The sequence below is a fragment of the Gossypium hirsutum genome, chromosome D11 (genome assembly GCF_007990345.1).
Source record: "Gossypium hirsutum isolate 1008001.06 chromosome D11, Gossypium_hirsutum_v2.1, whole genome shotgun sequence".
NCBI lineage: Eukaryota > Viridiplantae > Streptophyta > Magnoliopsida > Malvales > Malvaceae > Gossypium > Gossypium hirsutum.
Window position 1 is genome coordinate 67,833,046 of NC_053447.1, and position 18,984 is coordinate 67,852,029.

The following is an 18,984-nucleotide window of genomic DNA, read 5'->3' on the forward strand; positions in this document are numbered from 1 at the left end:
TCTCTAAGTACCTATATTTAACAGTTATGTTTGATACATATCTAGATATGTATATAAAGGGATTACATCAGTTTCAACTGAATAAGTTTATTTGAACAGATTTTATAAAAGGAGTTACATCAGTTTCGGTCAGATAAATTGATTCGAATAGACTTTTATGCATTCCTAGTGAGGGAGGATTTAGTGATAACTTCAATTATTATGTATTAAATGGATAAATCTAATTCAGAATAAAACTTGGGATTTAGTTATTTCGTGCAATTTGTCTTTAAGAGCATTTATTTCAGAATTTTGATTGTAAGGTTATAACATTCTCGCTGTAAAATAGAGGTGAACATTTGATAATTTCATTCTAATCATAATTGTGCACCAATTATAAAGTCAGAGGAAAATTGCGCACCAGTCAAATGGAAGTTGCTTCAATCTATCCTCTATTTAAGTTAGAGGAAAAGATGGTCCAGATGAGATGATACTTGAAAAGTTTAATGTTGAATTAAAATGAATTCATTATTCATGTCACGTTAATATCATTAAATTATCGGTTTAATCAACATTTGCGATAAAAATCTATAATTTGACTCAAAATAAAATGTTGAGGGTTAAATTGTTGAAAAGAAAAAAAATAAGGGTCAAATTGTTAAAATTTATAAACTCTAAGAACCTGCCTAGTTTAAAAGGTTTTATTGATATTACAATTAGATTATTATTTGAATTTACATTTTGCGAACAACAAATTGAAGAAATTTCATTTAAAATAATATAATTTACATTACGTTATACGTACAAAAAACAACTAATTATATATTAACATAATCTATATCAAATTTTAATTCTCAAAATTCATCCGAGCATATAATCTCTCTAAAATTTACTTTTTTAGATTTTTTTAATTTTTAAAATTTTAAACTAGTAAATATAAAATTACACTTTAATTTTCTTAAAATTGATAAAAATTTGATTCAATTATTTAAAATTTATAAAGATATAGACTATTAAAATAGTTAAATTGTATTTTTATTATCGTAAAAATTATTATTTAATTTTGACTTTCCTAAAAATTCTCAAAATTCATCCGAGCATATAATGGGTAAGTGTCTGCTTCCCTTTCAACTTGATAACCTTTGCTGGTCCTTCACTTGCACGATCCTTTGAGCAGACTGTCATGTTTTTATCGGTCTAAGGGATAAACATAAAACACCAAGATTATTTTTGTTTCATTGAGATGATCTATATCACTGGTATATTAATTTACTTCAAATCAAGAAATTTTTCTTAATATCACAGAAAACACAATCCTTGAAAATCTTGCTCATGTTAAACAAGAACAAAAAATGAATCTATTGAATTTTAAAAAATATATTGGATATGAATATGTTTTTCACACAAATTTGTTTTTCCAATTAATTAAAAGAGTATACTTTATATTCATATTTGAATAAGTGTTAAAAATAAATGTCTAAACATAAATACTTTATAATAAATATAAAGTAAAGAGTTGGAATAATATTATTTGTATTTCAAGCCATGAAATTTAAATGCTACTTTTATTAAAAGGAATTAAACCTATTTAAGTCCTATTAAGGACTTAAATGTAATCTTTCAAATATATAAAAACAATTTTGATACATTAAATTGAACACATAAATATATCTCAAATAAAAATGATGATTTTTAAGTCAAGTGAAATTATAATCTAATCCTCATTTGAGGATTTTCACATTCTTATTACGTGCTTTGTTGTGGAAGATATTCTTTTTTCTCCGCATTTTTGTCACAAATTGATTATGTTTACTTTAGCTTACCAATAAAATATAGATGTAAGTAAATATATATATATATATAATGAAAACAAAAATTTAATAAAAAAATGAAACTAATTTGAATGTAGACATTTCATGAATTACGGATGAATTAAGTGACAAAATTTTAATGGTATAAAAACCTATGTTATCAATATTTGCAATATGCATAGAATATGCACTCATGTTCAATATGAGTATGAATAAAGATTTTAATACTTTTTGATATATAATAGAAAGAGCATATCTCGTTAGTAAATAAATTTAGAATGATTACTTTGAATGAAATAAAAGCTACAAATGTGTAAAAATAATAATAAAAATCAATAGGAGGTTGGTTAAGTAGTTTACCACAGTTAATGCTTCTTCCCCTGTTGGCGCACCATAAAATTGAAAAATTTCTGCATCCGTTTTGGTTGCGGCCCTTCTTCCTCCGCTTCATCGTAGATATTAGCTTTTCGTTTTATGTGAGAAGTGCTATCTGTTGATCCATCGTTGTGAGCAGATTGTTGATGGATGTGTTCAAAATTTGGAGAAGATTGACTGGTATGGCACTGCAACTCTTTTATTTCTTCCAAATCTTTCTCATGCACTATTCTAACAGCACACTTCTTCACCTTGGCATTGTGTCCAAATGGACGTGTGAAAGACAGCTCAAGCTCATCCCATTTCTGATCTAAGCAATCTGTTGCCCATAAATTATTGGTTTCACAATGACCATATTTATCCTCCATGGAAATTGGATAAAGTTTATCACGCGACCAATAACGAAGAAAAATGTGATCTTTCATTAGGGGCTCGTTATATCTTTTACCCACCAACCAGCCGCTCCCATCAATCTGTCTACGATTTCTACATCAAAAAATAGATCCATCACAGCTGGCTTGTTCAGAATTTCTGCAACAGATAATTGCACTACAACTGATAACCTCGTCATTCCTTGAAGCATCATTATTGATAAAAATGCAGCAAGAAGCAACTCCAATCCATTGACTATCTTTCCGAAGGGGTATCTGAATTGAAGAGTCATTTTTTTGTTGGCTAAACCATTCTGGGATTTCACTTCCGGGCATAGTAATGGTAAAATTTTTTATTGAATTTGCAGATGCCTGCAAAACAAAACACAAGTCGTTTGGTAACTAAAACCATAAATTCTCAAGTATGAGATTTTGTAAGGGAGAATAAAGAGATTAATCGACCTTAAGATATTTTTTCAGCAGTGTTAATGCATTGATATTCTCAGCCAATTTGAAGCAGTTAATGGCAAAAATGTAACCTCCTTCCACTAAATTGCGCACTTTTGATGGACTTGCAACTACTTCGAGTGAAGAACAACCATTTATGCACATACTTGTTAGAAGCTCAGGCAGCGATTTAAGCATCTTGCAATTTGATAATCCAAGGAAATTAAGCCTGCAAAGTTGAGTAAGAGCCAAAGGAATGGTGATGAAATTGTTACCCCTAAGATAAAGATAACTCAAAGAGGATAGACCATGAATATCTGCTTCACCAAGAGTGCACATGTTGCAATTTGACAAGTCAAGAAACTTAAGCTTCGAGAGCCGAGTAAGAGATGCAGGTATGCTGATGAAATTGTTACCACTAAGATCAAGATCTATCAAAGAGGATAGATCAGAAATATCACGTGGAATATCTCCTTCACAAAGATTGCAGTCCCTTTGATTTAGCTTTCTTAATGAACTCAAACCTGACAACAAAGGCAACACCGGAGCTATGGCATTCGTCCTTCTTCCTTGGATTACATTGAAAAGAAAAGGCAAATTTGGTCGTGACTTATATGATGGTCCCTTGCATCCACTGAAAGACAAAACTTCAAGATTTTTCAATTGAGAAATGAAGGATGGTGGTTCTTTTATGGCTGTTTTACTCAAGTCAAGCTCTTCCAAAAATTTTGCTTGATGCAAACTCTCCGGCAAATATTCAACTTTATAACAACCAGAAAGATGAAGAGTTTTTAGATGTTCCATTTTCCCGTCAATCTCTGGAAACCTTGCAAGATTTGAGCAACCTGAAAGAATTAATGTTTCAAGAGATTCCATTCCAATTTTGTTTGGAAGACTCCTAAGACTTTTGCAGTCTCTTAAATTCAAAAGTTTAAGGCTCTTAAGCACTCCGATTGATGGATGGACATCTACTAATCTGGTACAACCTTCCATAATCAAAGCTTCAAGTTTTGGTGCTGTTGTGAAGTCAGGTGTCTTGATCAGGTTTTGGGACCCTTTGAGGTTGATCATTTTCAAGTTAAACAAGGGCTGTTGAAGGCAATAATAAATTAGGCCGAAGACATAATGATGCTAATTTTTGGTTTTTTTTACCTTAATCAAAGTTTAATCATTTATATTAAAATAAACTAAAACACAAGGATGAGATGAGTTAGTTCTTACTCTATTCCCCTTCCATAGTTGTTCAATATGACTATATGGTAAAAGAAGTGCAACAAGATTATCTGGCTGGAAGTTTCAAGGCAAAAATTTTAAAGGATATTCTGTCCAATCTAAAAGCCGTAGTTCATTAGAAAGATATTTGAGATGATCATCACATATTGATACGCAAAACACTTTGAGCAATCTCAAATTTTTCATCTTCGAGAAAGTATCAACGCTCAAATTGAACATCTTGCTCGATTCCCTAATAATCATGAGTAAAACAAAAATGAGCTTTAAAATATACAAAAACATTCAATATCTAAAAGCTAAGTTGCATCGATATTTTTTTATGTACCCACATCCAGTACTTATATATGTAATGCGTATATAAATATGGTATTGCGATATAATTGAATATATTAGACAATACTTAATCTAACACTTATTTCACACTTTTAGTTACCTAAGCCTAAAAAACCTAGAACTAATATTTTTATTTATGTTTAGTGCATTGATGTGCAATTCTCTACATTACTAGGGAAATGATGGCATTATTTGGATTTACTTTTGAAAACTTTTAATGATATGTTATGGCCTAGTTCATTGATATATACTGTCATTACATCATATATAAACCATTAATATATTTACAAAGACAATGACATTAATTTTTTTATAATTTCTTTTGAAAGAGTATTGTGTTTCTTTATAATTAATTTCATAAATAAAAATTGAAAAATTAAACATTAAGAATGTGTTTGGTTGAGTGAAAAAGTAAAGGGATATGAGAATGAAGTATACTTGGTTAAAAAAAAAAGGTGAGAAGAAAAAAGAAAGAAAGAGATGATCATTTACGTGTATGTTTTCCTACCATTTATTGTCGATGATCATGCCTTCAACCATTTCGGTAGCCTAGAAGTAATCAAGAATAGACAATAAGAAGATAAAATAAATGCTGTAAATTGTACGATAAAACTTTTGAAAATTTACACACATGTTCAACATTATCACAATATTTTGGTTGGAATATAGTAAATAAAATATTTTCTAATGAAAGTAATTCAATAAAATTAAAGCTACTCAATGTCTCTTAAGGATCAATATATAAACCAATTAGACTAAGCTTTGGATTTATATCATATATTAATAAAAAAAAAATTGTATGTAATTTTTGTTGAATGATTTACCGTATTTTTTGTTAGGACATGATGGACATCCATTTCCTTCCATAATCTACAACGTTTTCCGGGTTCATCAACACATTTTTCTTCAACAATTTTTCTTCCCATTTCTTGCAACAAGGCATGCATCCGCAAATATTGGTTGTCATTACTGACTTTTATGAGAGATTTCTTAATGAGAACATCGACTCCAATATCTGGAAAAAACCCACAACCATCTAATACTTTCATTACCAAATCTTTCTCCTCCCCATTGAAAAAGCATGCTATATCTAGAAATATATTCTTCTCCCTTTCATCCAATCCATCAAAGCTAATTCGTAGTGTGTCAAGAATTTCTTTGTTAGAATCTTGTTTAAGTCTTTCGATTGCACTTCTCCATTGAATTATATCTCTACCGCAGAAAAATGAACCCAAAACTTCAAGAGCTAAGGGGAGAACATCAGCATAATGTACAATTTGTTTAGAAAGCTCAATGAAATCATATTTCGGCGTTGTATCACTATCAAAAGCTTTCAAATTGAAAAGCCTAAGTGCATCGTTGGGATTCAGTGTTGTAGGCTTATACACATCATCGATTCGATAAGATCGGAGCAAATGTTCATCTCTTGTTGTTAAAATGATCCTACTCCCTAAATTGAACCAATCACGCCTTCCAACCAAGCATTTCAAGTGTTGTATGTTATCAACATCATCAAGAACAACAAGAACCTTTTTACCAGACAACCTGTGGCTAATTATGGCATTCCCTTCATGAACATTGAAAAAATTGAAGCATTCATCCGGAAAGATTTGAGAAAGAAGTTGTTTCTGTAAAGAAACAAGTCCATGTTTGTTTGAAACTTCTCGAATATCAGCAAGAAAGCATTTACCTTGAAAATGAGGTAACATTTGAGTGTAAGCAACCCTTGCAAGAGTTGTTTTACCGATGCTACCCATTCCGCAAATTCCTATAATGCGGACATCGTCTTCCCCAATATTTATTTTCGAATGCAACTCCTCCAAATGTAAACTAATTCCAACCAACTCATCATGAACAACTGGATATGTCTGACATAATTTTGCTGATATCTTCTTAACAACGTCTCTAATAAACTCTGATTCGTGCCTACAATGTAATTAAAATCCGATATGCACTTTTTCATTTTTAGTTTAGTGAATCATGAAGTATAATATGGTTGGAAGCAAACAAAAAGTATGAATAAGACAGTAAGATATATTATAGCATCAAAATACACAACTTGCTCGTTAGTTGAAGTATGGGAATTCTCAATTAAACATAAAATTATAAAAAGTAACATGCAATCCAATAAAAAAAAAATTTTTTAGTCATTAAAATTAGGAGATAGAGAAGATAAGAAAGAAATACCTATTATTTAAATGCCATCCCTTGATGTTAGCCACTTCAGTCAAAGCATTTCGCCACTTTTGGGTCTTGTCTTTATCTTCCTTGTATCTTTCTTCGTGTTTGGCAAAGGCTTCTTCAACTTTTTCTTTTTGTTTTCTTAAATCGGATGGATCAACAAGGTAGAAAATTGGAAATACTTTATGACCCTTGTCATTTTTTTGTTTAACAATCTCCGCAAGCTCCTCCAAGCACCAACCTGAAAAGGCATAGGTCTCGGAAAAAACGATTACCGAGCACCATGATTGCTGAATTGCGTTGAAGAGTTCCGGTGCAATCTCTTCACCAGTTTCCAACTTTGGATCATCTCTAAAAGTGACGATCCCAGATCTATTTAGAGCATCGTAGAGATGATCCGTAAAATTCTTGCGAGTATCTTCACCTCTAAAACTCAAGAACACATCGTATTTCTTTCTAGAAATGGACGAGGAAGTCGAAAGTAACGACGACATGAGGATGTATGAGAAGAAATATATGTGGATGTAGTGTTCAAAATCAATCGCTCAATACCTCCGAAACAATAAGTATATGAGCATGAGGGGAGAAAAACAGATGAAATTTCGAGGGAAGAACAAAGGGAGTAGGTGAATCTATCAGTATAATAATACCTATGAAAGGGAGTAGGTGGGGAAATTCGGGGTCATAGATGCTCTTTCCGGGTAGACTCCAAGAAGGTGAGAGTTCACAAAATGCAGCCTACAATTTTTTTGAAAATTAAATTCATTAATGTATTCAGAACCATATAATTCAGGCTAAAGAAAATAATAAATCCTTAGACGTAGATGATGAAGAGTAAATTCTATCAACACAATAAATGCTTTATATTTAACATTAATAGAACATCATGGCATGTTAACAATTGATTTTGTCATAACTCAAGTACGATAAATTTGGAGTAATTGCAAACATTTAATAAGATAAGAAAATCAACCTCGGACGGTCCAAAGCGACGAGCAAAAATTGACAAAAGAATTGAGTATTCACCAAACTAGAGAGGACAACAACAAAACCATCTCTAAAATCATTTGTAAAACTAATATTATATGTATAAACACACTTGTTAATTAATGGAAAAAAAAACATATAAAACTTAACAACAAGTAAATAGATCCCACAATTGTTATCAAGTAACGCGTTGGACGGTTTGTGTTTTACTTTTTTTTATATTATCATATCTACTTGTGTTTTACTCTTTTTTTTATATTATCATATCTACTTTATAATCAATAACTTATGTTACATATGTGATTTTACGTATTTAATATTTGATTAATTTTTTTAAATATTAAACTTTTAATTGAAGTAACTAATATAAAATAATATTTTTATTTGAATTATTGAATATATGTAAAATATATTAATTTATCAATTCAAACAAATATTATAATAGAAAATTTTTAAATAATAATTTAATAAATTTTAACATGTTCAACATATAATATAGTTTTCCTTTATGTAGCTAATGCAATGTAATATTACTCAAAACAATAACTACTTAAAATAATTGTTAGCAGCCTCTTGGCCTATTTACAAAAGCTTGGTTTTGTAGGTACCAGAGTTTAGGTTCAATCTTCAGTAACCCCATTTTCCACCCTCAAATATATATATATATAAATTGAGCACAGTAAACTCTAATAATAATTAAGTGATAATTATAATAATAATTTTAAATTTAGTAATATAAAAAATAAATATCTTTTTCAAACTCGTTGTTATATATATATATATATATTACAAATTAAATATTAAAATTGTGTTTTACGTGTCATAGCATTTCACCACCATTTGATCTTAAAATTGTGTACCTTTCTTCGTGTTTGGTGAAGGCTTCTTCAACTTTTTCTTTGTTTTCTTAAATCGAATGGATCCACATCGGGGGCCATAGATGAGCCTTAGATGTTCTTTCCGAGAAGACTCCAAGAAGGCGAGAGTTGTTAATATTTATAGAGTTTTTCTTGGTTAAAATGTGCCAGAAGTCCCTGCACTTTTTATAAAATTAAAATTTAATTCATATACCATTAATCACTAAACTATGAATAAATTTTTGCAGGTATCTTCACCTCTAAAACTAAAAAAAAAACATAATATTTCTTTCTAGACATGGATGAGGAAGTCGAAAGTGACGATGACATGACGATTTATGAGAAGAAAAATATATATGGATATAGAGTTCAAAATCAGAAAATAGATGGCTCAATACCTCAGAAACAAAGTAGAAACAATAAGTATATGAACATGAGGAAGGAGAAAAGCAGAAGAAATTTACAGGAAACAACAAAGGACTTGTCTAGGAAATTTGTGTATACGTTTCCCACCTTTTACTTATAATACCTATGAAAGGGAGTCGGTAACAATTAATTAAGAGTTTTTTTTCATTTTCTTAAATCTTAAAATCAATGTTGAGACATTAATCAAGATTAAACTTGTCTCCTTTAATGATATAAGTATCACCTAATCTACAATCCTACATGAAGGAGAAAAACAGATCAAATTTCAAGGGAACAACGAAGATTTTTGTCAGCAATTTCTCTAAACATTTTCATTTTTTCTTCCAAATGAAAGCGCGTAGGTGTGGAAATTGGGAGAGATAGATGAGTGATAGATGTTGTCTCCAGGAAGAATCCAAGAAAGAGTCCACAAAATTGAGCCTACGATAATTATAAGTGTTGGACCGTTTGTGTTTTACATTATCATATTTACTTCATAATTATAAAGTATTAACTAATTGTGTTTTACATGCTTAACTAGTTTCTTATGTAACATGCGTCTAATTATTTTTATTTCATTAATTATATATTTATTTTATTAATTAGTGTATTTAATTACTATTTAAAGATATATGATTATTTATTTAAAAACATTTATTATTTTATGAATGTAAAATAATTAAAATATTTTATTAGACTTAACACATAATTTAGTACTTGAGTTTGACACTTGTTTTTTTAATGGGGTACTTATGTTATTTTTTGGTCCAATCAAGTATTTGTATTTGAAAAAAGTTATATATTTTGACACCCAAAACTAATGATGTTAAGTATTTAGACAAGCTCTTTGCTACCAATGATGCTGCTACCATTATGAATAAGCTTGAGGTTCAGCATCCGGCGGCAAAGATATTAGTTCTGGCGGGTAAGGCTCAGCAAGAGGAAATTGGTGATGGGGCTAATTTGACAATTTCTTTTGCCGGAGAGCTTCTCCAAAATGCTGAGGAGCTTGTTAGGACTGGCTTGCATCCCAATGAGATAATCAGTGGATATACTAAAGCAATTACCAAGGTTTGTCCTTTGCACTTTTAAGTGACTTCAATGACCTCAGTATTGTTAATTGTGATGATAAATGTGTTGTCATTTGTGAATTGGTTTTTTGTGTTTTAACTTTTGTAGACACTTGAGATTTTGGAGGAGCTTGTAGAGAAAGGTTCTGAAACTATGGATGTACGGAATAAAGAGCAAGTTTTCAGTCGAATGAAAGCTGCTGTTGCTAGCAAACAATATGGACTGGAAGATATATTGTCTTCCCACATAGCTGATGTAATTCACAACTCGTTGCTTTCTGCGTAACCAATTAATTATTCTAGAATCTATTGCCTTTTGAAGGATAACATAATTGCATTTTCTTTCTTTTATTTTTTTTATGTCATTAGGCTTGCATCCAAGTTTGCCCCAAGAACCCTGTGAACTTTGATGTTGATAATGTCCGTGTGTCAAAGCTTGTTGGAGGAGTTTTGCATAATTGCACAGTAATTAGGGGAATGGTTTTACAAGGTGATGCTGTGGGAAGTATAAAACGTGTGGAGAAGGCGAAGGTAATTTTTTTTCTTTCTATTTATCTATTTCAGATTAATTTAAGTTATACAAAGCTGCTTGATAGTTTTCACTTGGCCAAGTTAAAGGTCTCGTTGCTTTTTGACTTGTATTGTTGTGTTCACTTCGTGTTAGGTGGCTGTGTTTGCAACTGGTGTTAATTCATCTGCTACTGAAACAAAGGGAACTGTTTTGATTCACTCTGCTGAGCAGGTAAATTATGATAATTTTTTAATTCTTTTTTAAATAGGAGATCGTATGAAAGAAGCAACCGATTAGAAGGCAAATTGTTTTGAATGCATTCCTGTTATTTTAAAATCTGTGGTTTTGGGCAATATGGGCATAATGATTTTCTTATCTCATGCTGTCCGTCTTTACATTTTGTAAATTGGTATAGGGTGCTTTTGTTGGTCAAATATTCTAAATGTGGAAGGCTTCTCTTTATGTTTTTTTTCTTACAGCTAGAGAATTACGTAAAAACTGAAGAAGCTAAGGTTGAGGAGTTCATTAAAGCAGTTGCTGATTCTGGTGCCAAAGTTATCGTTAGTGGTGGAGCAGTCGGGGAAATGGCATTGCATTTCTGTGACCGTTACAAGTACATCAAGCTTCCTTCCCATATTTCCAACTCTTCACTTTGCTCTTTCTTGTTTTGATTTGATATTAAGCCCATGATGTTGAATATGTTGTGTTGATAGATTCACCTACTTTTTGGATTCAAAATTAATTCAATTATTTTGCTCTCTTGGTCAACATCTCTGATACGTGATTTTATTTGTGCAGGTTAATGGTCTTGAAAATTAGCTCAAAGTTTGAACTACGACGCTTCTGCCGCACAACAGGCACTTCTGCTCTTGTGAGCATTCTATCTAGATTATGTTATAAGAAAAAAGATCACATCTTTTGATTGCAATCTAATGGGCCTTTAATTCTTCTGACAGCTGAAACTCAGCCAACCAAAGCCAGATGATTTGGGATTTGTTGATTCAATTTCAGTTGAGGAAATCGGTGGTTCTCGGGTATGTTTGAAGAGGTGGATTTACTTATATTTGGTTCCTTGTCCTTGCCTCAATCTATTTTGCCTTTGCCAATTTAATGTAGGTCACTGTTGTGAGAAGTGAAGATGGGGGTAACAAGGTTGCCACTGTGGTTCTGCGAGGAAGTACTGATAATATATTGGATGATCTTGAAAGAGCTGTTGATGATGGAGTCAATACATATAAGGATTTTTTTTGCAGATCTTTTTCTTTGAATGCCATATAAACCTCACCTGCTGAAATTGTCTTTTCCATTTTTTTTGGATGCAAATTCCAAGGAAAGAATCATTATCCCATTCTTAATGCCCATTCATTTTTGGTCAGGCAATGTGCAGGGATAGTCGTATATGTTGTTCCAATAGGGTCGGAAGTATGTAAATTATTGTACTAAAAAATCACACAAAGTTCAATTCCCAGGGAAGAGAGGTGGATCACAAGGATCTCTTCAATACCAAGTCTTTCCTTAGTCAGAATATTCCTTCTAACGTAATTTAATAGCACAATTAAATACTACTATTATACCCTCAAATATTGAAAGAAAAATAGGACAAAAAGAACATAAGAGTTTTAACGAGGTTCGGTAAATTATACCTATGTCAGGCCGCGTACACACCATCGCATACATCAAACTCCCAACTGCATTAGCATATGGGACTTTCGCCATATATTCTCTTTCATCTTCAGTCTTCGGAGATAATTGAGCACTAAGTTTCAAATGAGAAGCAAGTGGGGTACTTACATGTTTTGTGTTTTCATTTACACCAAAACATTGTAATACCTTTTTCAGATATTGCTTCTGATTCAAACAAAGCTTGCCTCTCGGTCTATCTCTACTTATCTCCATGCCGAGAATCTTCTTGGCCTCACCTAGATCTTTCATCTCAAACTCTTGATTCAACTGAGCCTTCAGCTTATCTATCTCATTTTGGCTCTTCGAAGCGATTAACATATCATCAACATACAAGAGTAGATAAATGAAAGATCCGTCATGCAGCTTCTGCAAATATACACAATTGTCATATTTGCTTCTTGTGTACTTCTGCCTTCTCATAAAGCTATCAAATCGCTTGTACCACTGCCTCGGGGATTGCTTCAATCCATATAGCGATTTGTTCAGCTTACAAACCCAATTTCTACCACCAGCATCTGTGTATCCTTCGGGCTGAGTCATATAGATCTCCTCTTCTAACTCACCATGCAAGAAAGCCGTCTTAACATCAAGTTGAGCTAGCTCCAAATTCAACTGTGCTACCAAGGCCAACAAAATTCTAATGGAGGAATGCTTCACAACAGGGGAAAATACATCATTGTAGTCAATTCCCTCTTTCTGAGCGTAGCCTTTAGCTACCAATCTTGCCTTGTAGCGAATATCCTTCTTGCTCGGAGATCTACTTTCTTTGCGAATACCCACTTGCATCCGATTGCCCTTTTACCTTTCGATAATTGCGCCAACTCCCAAGTATTGTTCTTCCGGAGAGACTGCATTTCTTCATCCATGGCGCTTTTCCATTTATCACTTTCTAAGCTTTGCATTGCTTCTTGATAAGTGATAGGAATATCATCAACAACGGGAAGGGCGTAGGCCACCATATCAGTAAATCGAGCAGGTTTACGAATTTCTCTCCGTGGTCTTGCAACTGCAACTGGTTCTGGTGTACTTAGTGGTTCTTGGGTCAGAACCTCTTCAACCTCTAATTCCTCCATTGTGGCTGGAGAATTAGACTTATTAACTGGGCAAATCCCCATTTGCTCAAACTCCACCTGTTTTGGAGTACACTCCACCTGCTGTGGAGTATTGGTCGTCTGAATATCTTTATCTGCTACCTTTTTCAATGTGGCAGATTCATCAAAGGTAACATCTCTGCTACAGATCATTTTCTTTGTGCTTAAGCACCAAAGACGAAATCCCTTCACTCCAGAAGTGATTCCCATAAAGAGAGCTTTCTTTGCCCTAGGATCTAACTTTGACTCCTTCACATGGTAATATGCAGTGGTTCCAAACACATGTAAGGAATCATAATCTGTAGCCGGTTTTCCAGACCATACCTCCATAGGAGTTTTTCTTTCTAATGCAGATGATGGCAAACGATTAACAAGATGGCCAGCGTATGTCACAGCCTCAGCCCAAAATTGCTTGCCCAACCCAGCATTGGACAACATACATCGAACTTTCTCCAGCAATGTTCGATTCATACGCTCTGCCAATCCATTCTGCTGTGGTGTATCCCTAACTGTGAAGTGTCGAACAATACCATACTCTTGGCACACATCGAAGAATGGATCACTTTTATATTCCCCTCCATTGTCCGTCCTAAGCCGCTTGATTTTCTTGCCAGTCTAGTTTTCGATCATAGTTTTCCATTTAAGAAAAACTCTAAGCACTTCATCCTTAGTTCTCATGGTATACACCCAAACTCTTCTGGAAAAGTCATCAACAAAAGTAACAAAGTAGTGTTTTCCTCCCAATGAAGGTGTCTTGGAAGGCCCCCACACATCTGAGTGAACATATTCCAAAATACCTTTTGTATTATGGATAGCAGTACCGAATTTCACTCTCTTTTGCTTTCCCAGAACACAATGCTCGCAAAATTTTAATTTGCAAGCCTTTGCACCTTTCAACAATCCTTGCTTTGCCAGAATTTGCAAGGATTTTTCGCTGGCATGTCCCAACTTTAGATGCCACAACTGTATTGAGTCCAATTCTTTGTTGCCGAAAGCTGCAACGACTGCTCCAATAACTGTACTACCTTGGTAGTAATACAAGTTATTTTTCCTGATGCCCTTCAATATCACAAGTGCGCCAGATGTCACTTTCAAAACCCCATCTCTCATAGCAACAACTGAACCATTGGATTCCAAGGCTCCCAATGAGATGAGATTTTTCTTCAAACTGGGCACGTACCGAACATCAGTCAGAACTCTGGTTGATCCATCTTTATTCTTTAATTGGATTGAACCTATCCCAACAGTTTTACAGGCATTGTCATTGCCCATATAAACAACTCCTCCATTTAGTTCTACTAAATCAAAGAACCACTCCCGATTAGGGGACATATGATAGGTACAACCCGAATCCAATATCCACTCATCTGAATGGAACGACGATGATGATGCAACCAGTGATAGTTCAGAGTCACTAGTATCATGCTTAGCAACACAAGCATCTACAGCAGCTTTTCCCTTATTCTTCAGCTTTGGACAATTTTTCTTCCAGTGGCCTTTCTCATGACAAAAAGCACATTCATCTTTCCCGAGTCTGGACTTTGACTTTGATCTCCCCTTTTGAGTTTTCTTCCGAGTGTATGAACGACCTCGGACTACTAAAGCTTCTGTATCTCTGATTGAGTTTTTCTGTTTGTCCTTCTTTCTCTGTTCATAACTGTATAAGGCTGCACAGACTTCGCTCAGAGATATATCACTCCTGCCATGAAGTAGAGTAGTTTCTAGGAACTCAAACTCCTCAGAAAGTGACCCCAACAGCATCAAAGTCAAATCTTCATCTTTGAATGTCTCATCCATATTCAGCAAATCAGTGACTAACTGATTAAATTTGGTGATGTGATCATTCATTGTGGTACTTGGGACGTATGTGAAGCGAAACAGTCTTTTCTTCAAGTGGAGCTTATTTTGACTGTTTTTCTTCAAAAAATTTTCTTCAAGTGCCACCCACAACTTATTTGCAGAAGTCTCCCTTGAAAAAGCATACCTCTGCTCTCGAGAAAGGCATGATCGAATTGTGCCACATGCCAATCGATTGATCGTCTTCCAATCTTTCTCCTGTACATCATCTGGTTTCTCTTCATCAATGGCAATGTCTAGACCCTGCTGAAAAAGGGCATCTAGAACCTCACTTTGCCACATACCAAAATGGCCCGTGCCATCAAAGATCTCCACGGCCAGTCTTGCATTTGCAATTGTCGGTCTTGTCCACATGGACGATGTTGAAGCTCCTACACCGACCGTTTTCTCCATAATCTTTCAATATACCTAAGGAAATCTTTTCTGATGTGGAAGATCAGTTCAAACTACAACCACAGAGCATACTACGATTAACCTTCGGCTCTGATACCACTTGTTGTTCCAATAGGGTCGGAAACGTGTAAATTATTGTACTAAAAAATCACACAAAGTTCAATTCCCAGGGAAGAGAGGTGGATCACAAGGATCTCTTAAATACCAAGTCTTTCCTTTGTCAGAATATTCCTTCTAACGTAATTTAATAGCACAATTAAATACTACTATTATACCCTCAAATATTGAAAGAAAAATAGGACAAAAAGAACATAAGAGTTTTAACGAGGTTCGGTAAATTATACCTACGTCCTCGGGCACTAACACCAGATGATAACTTTACTATCTTCAAAGTATTACAAACAAATAGAATTCCTTAAGAATTCTCAAATGAGAGAAGAGAGAAAACTAAGAGAGAAAGATTGGTTGGGATAAATTGAAATGAGAAATGAGAAGGCCTATTTATAGTTGAGGTTTAAAGACCAAACAATAAATAGCCTATTATCTCAAGGACCAAAAAAAAATTATCCCATGCCACTTTTTCAAAGTCAACTTTAGGGTGCTAAACTTGCACCACTTTGTATTGTTTGCCATTAATGTTGTCTCCCATTAATGTTAACAGTATAGTACCTGGATCTGCTGCTACAGAAATCGAGTTGGCGAGAAGACTGAAAGAGTTCTCCTTCAAGGAAACAGGGTGATTTGTTTTTTCCCTGTGCTCTTCTTAATGCAAAATGCCATCCTGCATGTGTTGTTTCATATTTAAGCTGCAAGTTTGTGCATTACACTTGTATGAATGACATGAACACATTTGTGGCTTGATGGAATTCTACCCAAGGTAGTCAGTACCACACTGGTTGGTACTACCGGAACCGGTGCAAAACCGACCATCATGATTCTACCTGCTGAACAACTAGGTATTCAGGCATAGTGCCTGCACTGTATTGCGTATAGATCAGGTAATTTACTAGAGGCAGAAAGCTTGAAAATGAAAATCGCACTTAAAATAGTTTGCTGATGGGATTAGATTCTCATGCAAAGCTGTATTTGTTGCTGAGGATCGCATATGTATTGCATTTTCCAAACATTTTCCACTAAGCTCAGTAATGCCGTTGATTCAATGTTTGCAGATTATCATGGCGAAACCAACTGGAGGTCCAGTGAGGAGAGATCAACCGGCAGGAATGGATGAGGACTAAATCTTGCATGGTATGATTGATTTCCCATCTCTTGTATCTCACCACCCATATTCGGACTTTGTTTAGGCATCTATTTTGTTATTATTATTTTTTCTTTTTAGATGCTAAAACGAGCTTGAAAGAATTTTGCATGTGATTTTAGAATGTTTACAGTGGGGAGTAGTGGTGATCTATGTTTTTAGTGTATTACCCTAACCTATATTAGGGCCTGGGGTAGGGAGTTAGAAGATCGTCTCATTCATATCTTTCTCGAATTTGTATGGCTGTTGGTTATATCATAGCCTATATTACACGAACCCATTCATTTTCTCTAAGTACCTATATTTAACACTTATGTTTGATATATATCTAGATATGTATATAAAGGGATTACATCAGTTTCGACTGAATAAGTTTATTTGAACAGACTTTATAAAAGGGATTACATCAGTTTCGGTCAGATAAATTGATTCGAATAGACTTTTATGCATTCCTAGTGAGGGGGATTTAGTGATAACTTCAATTATTATGTATTAAATGGACAAATCTAATTCAGAATAAAACTTGAGATTTAGTTATTTCGTGCAATAAATTTGTCTTTAAGAACATTTATTTCAGAATTTTGTTTGTAAGGTTATAATCTATCCTCTATTTAAGTTAGAGGAAAAGATGGTCCAGATGAGATGATACTTGAAAAGTTTAATGTTGAATTAAAATGAATTCATTATTCATGTCACGTTAATATCATTAAATTATCGGTTTAATCAACATTTGCGATAAAAAAATCCATAATTTGATTCAAAATAAAATGTTGAGGGTTAAATTGTTGAAAAGAAAAAAATAAGGGTCAAATTGTTAAAATTTATAAACTCTAAGAACCTGCCTAGTTTAAAAGGTTTGATTGACATTACAATTAGATTACTATTTGAATTTACATTTTGCGAACAACAAATTGAAAAAATTTTATTTAAAACAATATAATTTACATTACATTATATGTAAAAAAAACAACAAATTATTTATTAACATAATCTATATCAAATTTTAATTCTCAAAATTCATCTGAGCATATAATCTCCCTAAAATTTATAAAGATAAAAACTATTAAAATGGTTAAATTATATTTTTATTATTGTAAAAATCATTATTTAATTTTGATTCTCCTCAAAATTCATCCGAGCATATAATTGTGCAAGTGTCTGCTTCCATTTCAACTTGATAACCTTTGCTGGTCCTTCACTTGCACGATCCTTTGAGCAGACTTCCATGTTTTTATCGGTCTAAGGGATAAACATAAAACACCAAGATTATTTTTGTTGCATTGAGATAATCTACATCACTGGTATATTAATTTACTTCAAATCAAGAAATTTTTCTTAATATCACAGAAAATACAATCGTTGAAAATCTTGCTCACGTCAAACAAGGATAAAAAATGAATCTATTGAATTTTAAAAAATATATTGGATATGAATATGTTTCTCACATAAAAATTTTTTCCAATTAATTAAAAGAGTATACTTTATATTCATATTTGAATAAGTGTTAAAAATAAATGTCTAAACATAATTACTTTATAATAAATATAAAGTAAACAGTTGGAATAATATTATTTGTACTTCAAGCCATGAAATTTAAATGGTACTTTTATTAAAAGGAATTAAACCTATTTAAGTCCTATTAAGGACTTAAATTTAATCTTTCAAATATATAAAAACAATTTTGATATATTAAATTGAACACATAAATAGATCTCAAATAAAAATGATGATTTTTAACTCAAGTGAAATTAGAATCTAATCCTCATTTGAGGATTTTCACATTTTTATTACGTGCTTTGTTATGGAAGATATTCTTTTTTCTCCGTATTTTTGTCACAAATTGATTATGTTTACTTCAGCTTACCAATAAAATATAGATGTAAGTGAATATATATATATAATGAAAATAAAAATTTAATAAAAAAATGAAACTAATATGAATGTAGACATTTTATGAATTATGAATGAATTAAGTGACAAATTTTTAATGGTATAAAAACCTATGTTCTCAATATTTGCAATATGCATAGAATATGCACTCATGTTCAATATGAGTATGAATAAAGATTTTAATTTTTTATGATATATAATAGAAGCATCATATCTCGTTAGTAAATAAATTTAGAATGATTCCTTTAAATG

The 18,984-nt window shown here is 32.8% G+C and overlaps 3 protein-coding genes across 3 annotated transcripts; 1 reads left to right on the forward strand and 2 right to left on the reverse strand.

The window, feature by feature from the left end:
- Positions 1-2,045: 2,045 nt before the first annotated feature.
- LOC107930882 (disease resistance protein RPV1-like) lies at positions 2,046-4,244 on the reverse strand. The gene is made up of 2 exons (XM_016862645.2): positions 2,999-4,244; positions 2,046-2,908 (listed from the first exon to the last, which is right to left on the reverse strand). Exons 1-2 carry the CDS (start codon positions 4,052-4,054, stop codon positions 2,657-2,659), a joined length of 1,308 nt encoding a protein of 435 aa, XP_016718134.2. The 5' UTR covers positions 4,055-4,244; the 3' UTR covers positions 2,046-2,656.
- Positions 4,245-5,106: 862 nt separating this feature from the next.
- Positions 5,107-7,464, reverse strand: LOC107935711 (TMV resistance protein N-like). Its single transcript, XM_016868332.2, has 2 exons — positions 6,737-7,464; positions 5,107-6,475 (listed from the first exon to the last, which is right to left on the reverse strand). The coding sequence occupies exons 1-2, from the start codon at positions 7,222-7,224 to the stop codon at positions 5,323-5,325; spliced, it is 1,641 nt and encodes a 546-aa protein (XP_016723821.2). The 5' UTR covers positions 7,225-7,464; the 3' UTR covers positions 5,107-5,322.
- Positions 7,465-8,872: 1,408 nt separating this feature from the next.
- Positions 8,873-11,853, forward strand: LOC107935701 (T-complex protein 1 subunit theta). The gene is made up of 9 exons (XM_041104425.1): positions 8,873-9,070; positions 9,811-10,050; positions 10,159-10,305; positions 10,419-10,580; positions 10,714-10,791; positions 11,040-11,173; positions 11,359-11,431; positions 11,517-11,594; positions 11,677-11,853. Exons 1-9 carry the CDS (start codon positions 8,873-8,875, stop codon positions 11,836-11,838), a joined length of 1,272 nt encoding a protein of 423 aa, XP_040960359.1. The 3' UTR covers positions 11,839-11,853.
- Positions 11,854-18,984: the final 7,131 nt, after the last annotated feature.

Excerpts from the sequence above, each read along its gene's own strand:
- LOC107930882 (XM_016862645.2), bottom strand. The coding sequence starts at position 4,054 with ATGATCAACCTCAAAGGGTCCCAAAACCTGATCAAGACACCTGACTTC. Across the intron at positions 2,909-2,998 it reads TGCTGAAAAAATATCTTAAG|GCATCTGCAAATTCAATAAA; the intron begins GTCGATTAATCT and ends TTTGTTTTGCAG.
- LOC107935711 (XM_016868332.2), bottom strand. The coding sequence starts at position 7,224 with ATGTCGTCGTTACTTTCGACTTCCTCGTCCATTTCTAGAAAGAAATAC. Across the intron at positions 6,476-6,736 it reads GGATGGCATTTAAATAATAG|GCACGAATCAGAGTTTATTA; the intron begins GTATTTCTTTCT and ends ATTACATTGTAG.
- LOC107935701 (XM_041104425.1), top strand. The coding sequence starts at position 8,873 with ATGGATGAGGAAGTCGAAAGTGACGATGACATGACGATTTATGAGAAG. Across the intron at positions 10,051-10,158 it reads ATACTAAAGCAATTACCAAG|ACACTTGAGATTTTGGAGGA; the intron begins GTTTGTCCTTTG and ends TAACTTTTGTAG. Across the intron at positions 11,432-11,516 it reads CAACAGGCACTTCTGCTCTT|CTGAAACTCAGCCAACCAAA; the intron begins GTGAGCATTCTA and ends TTCTTCTGACAG.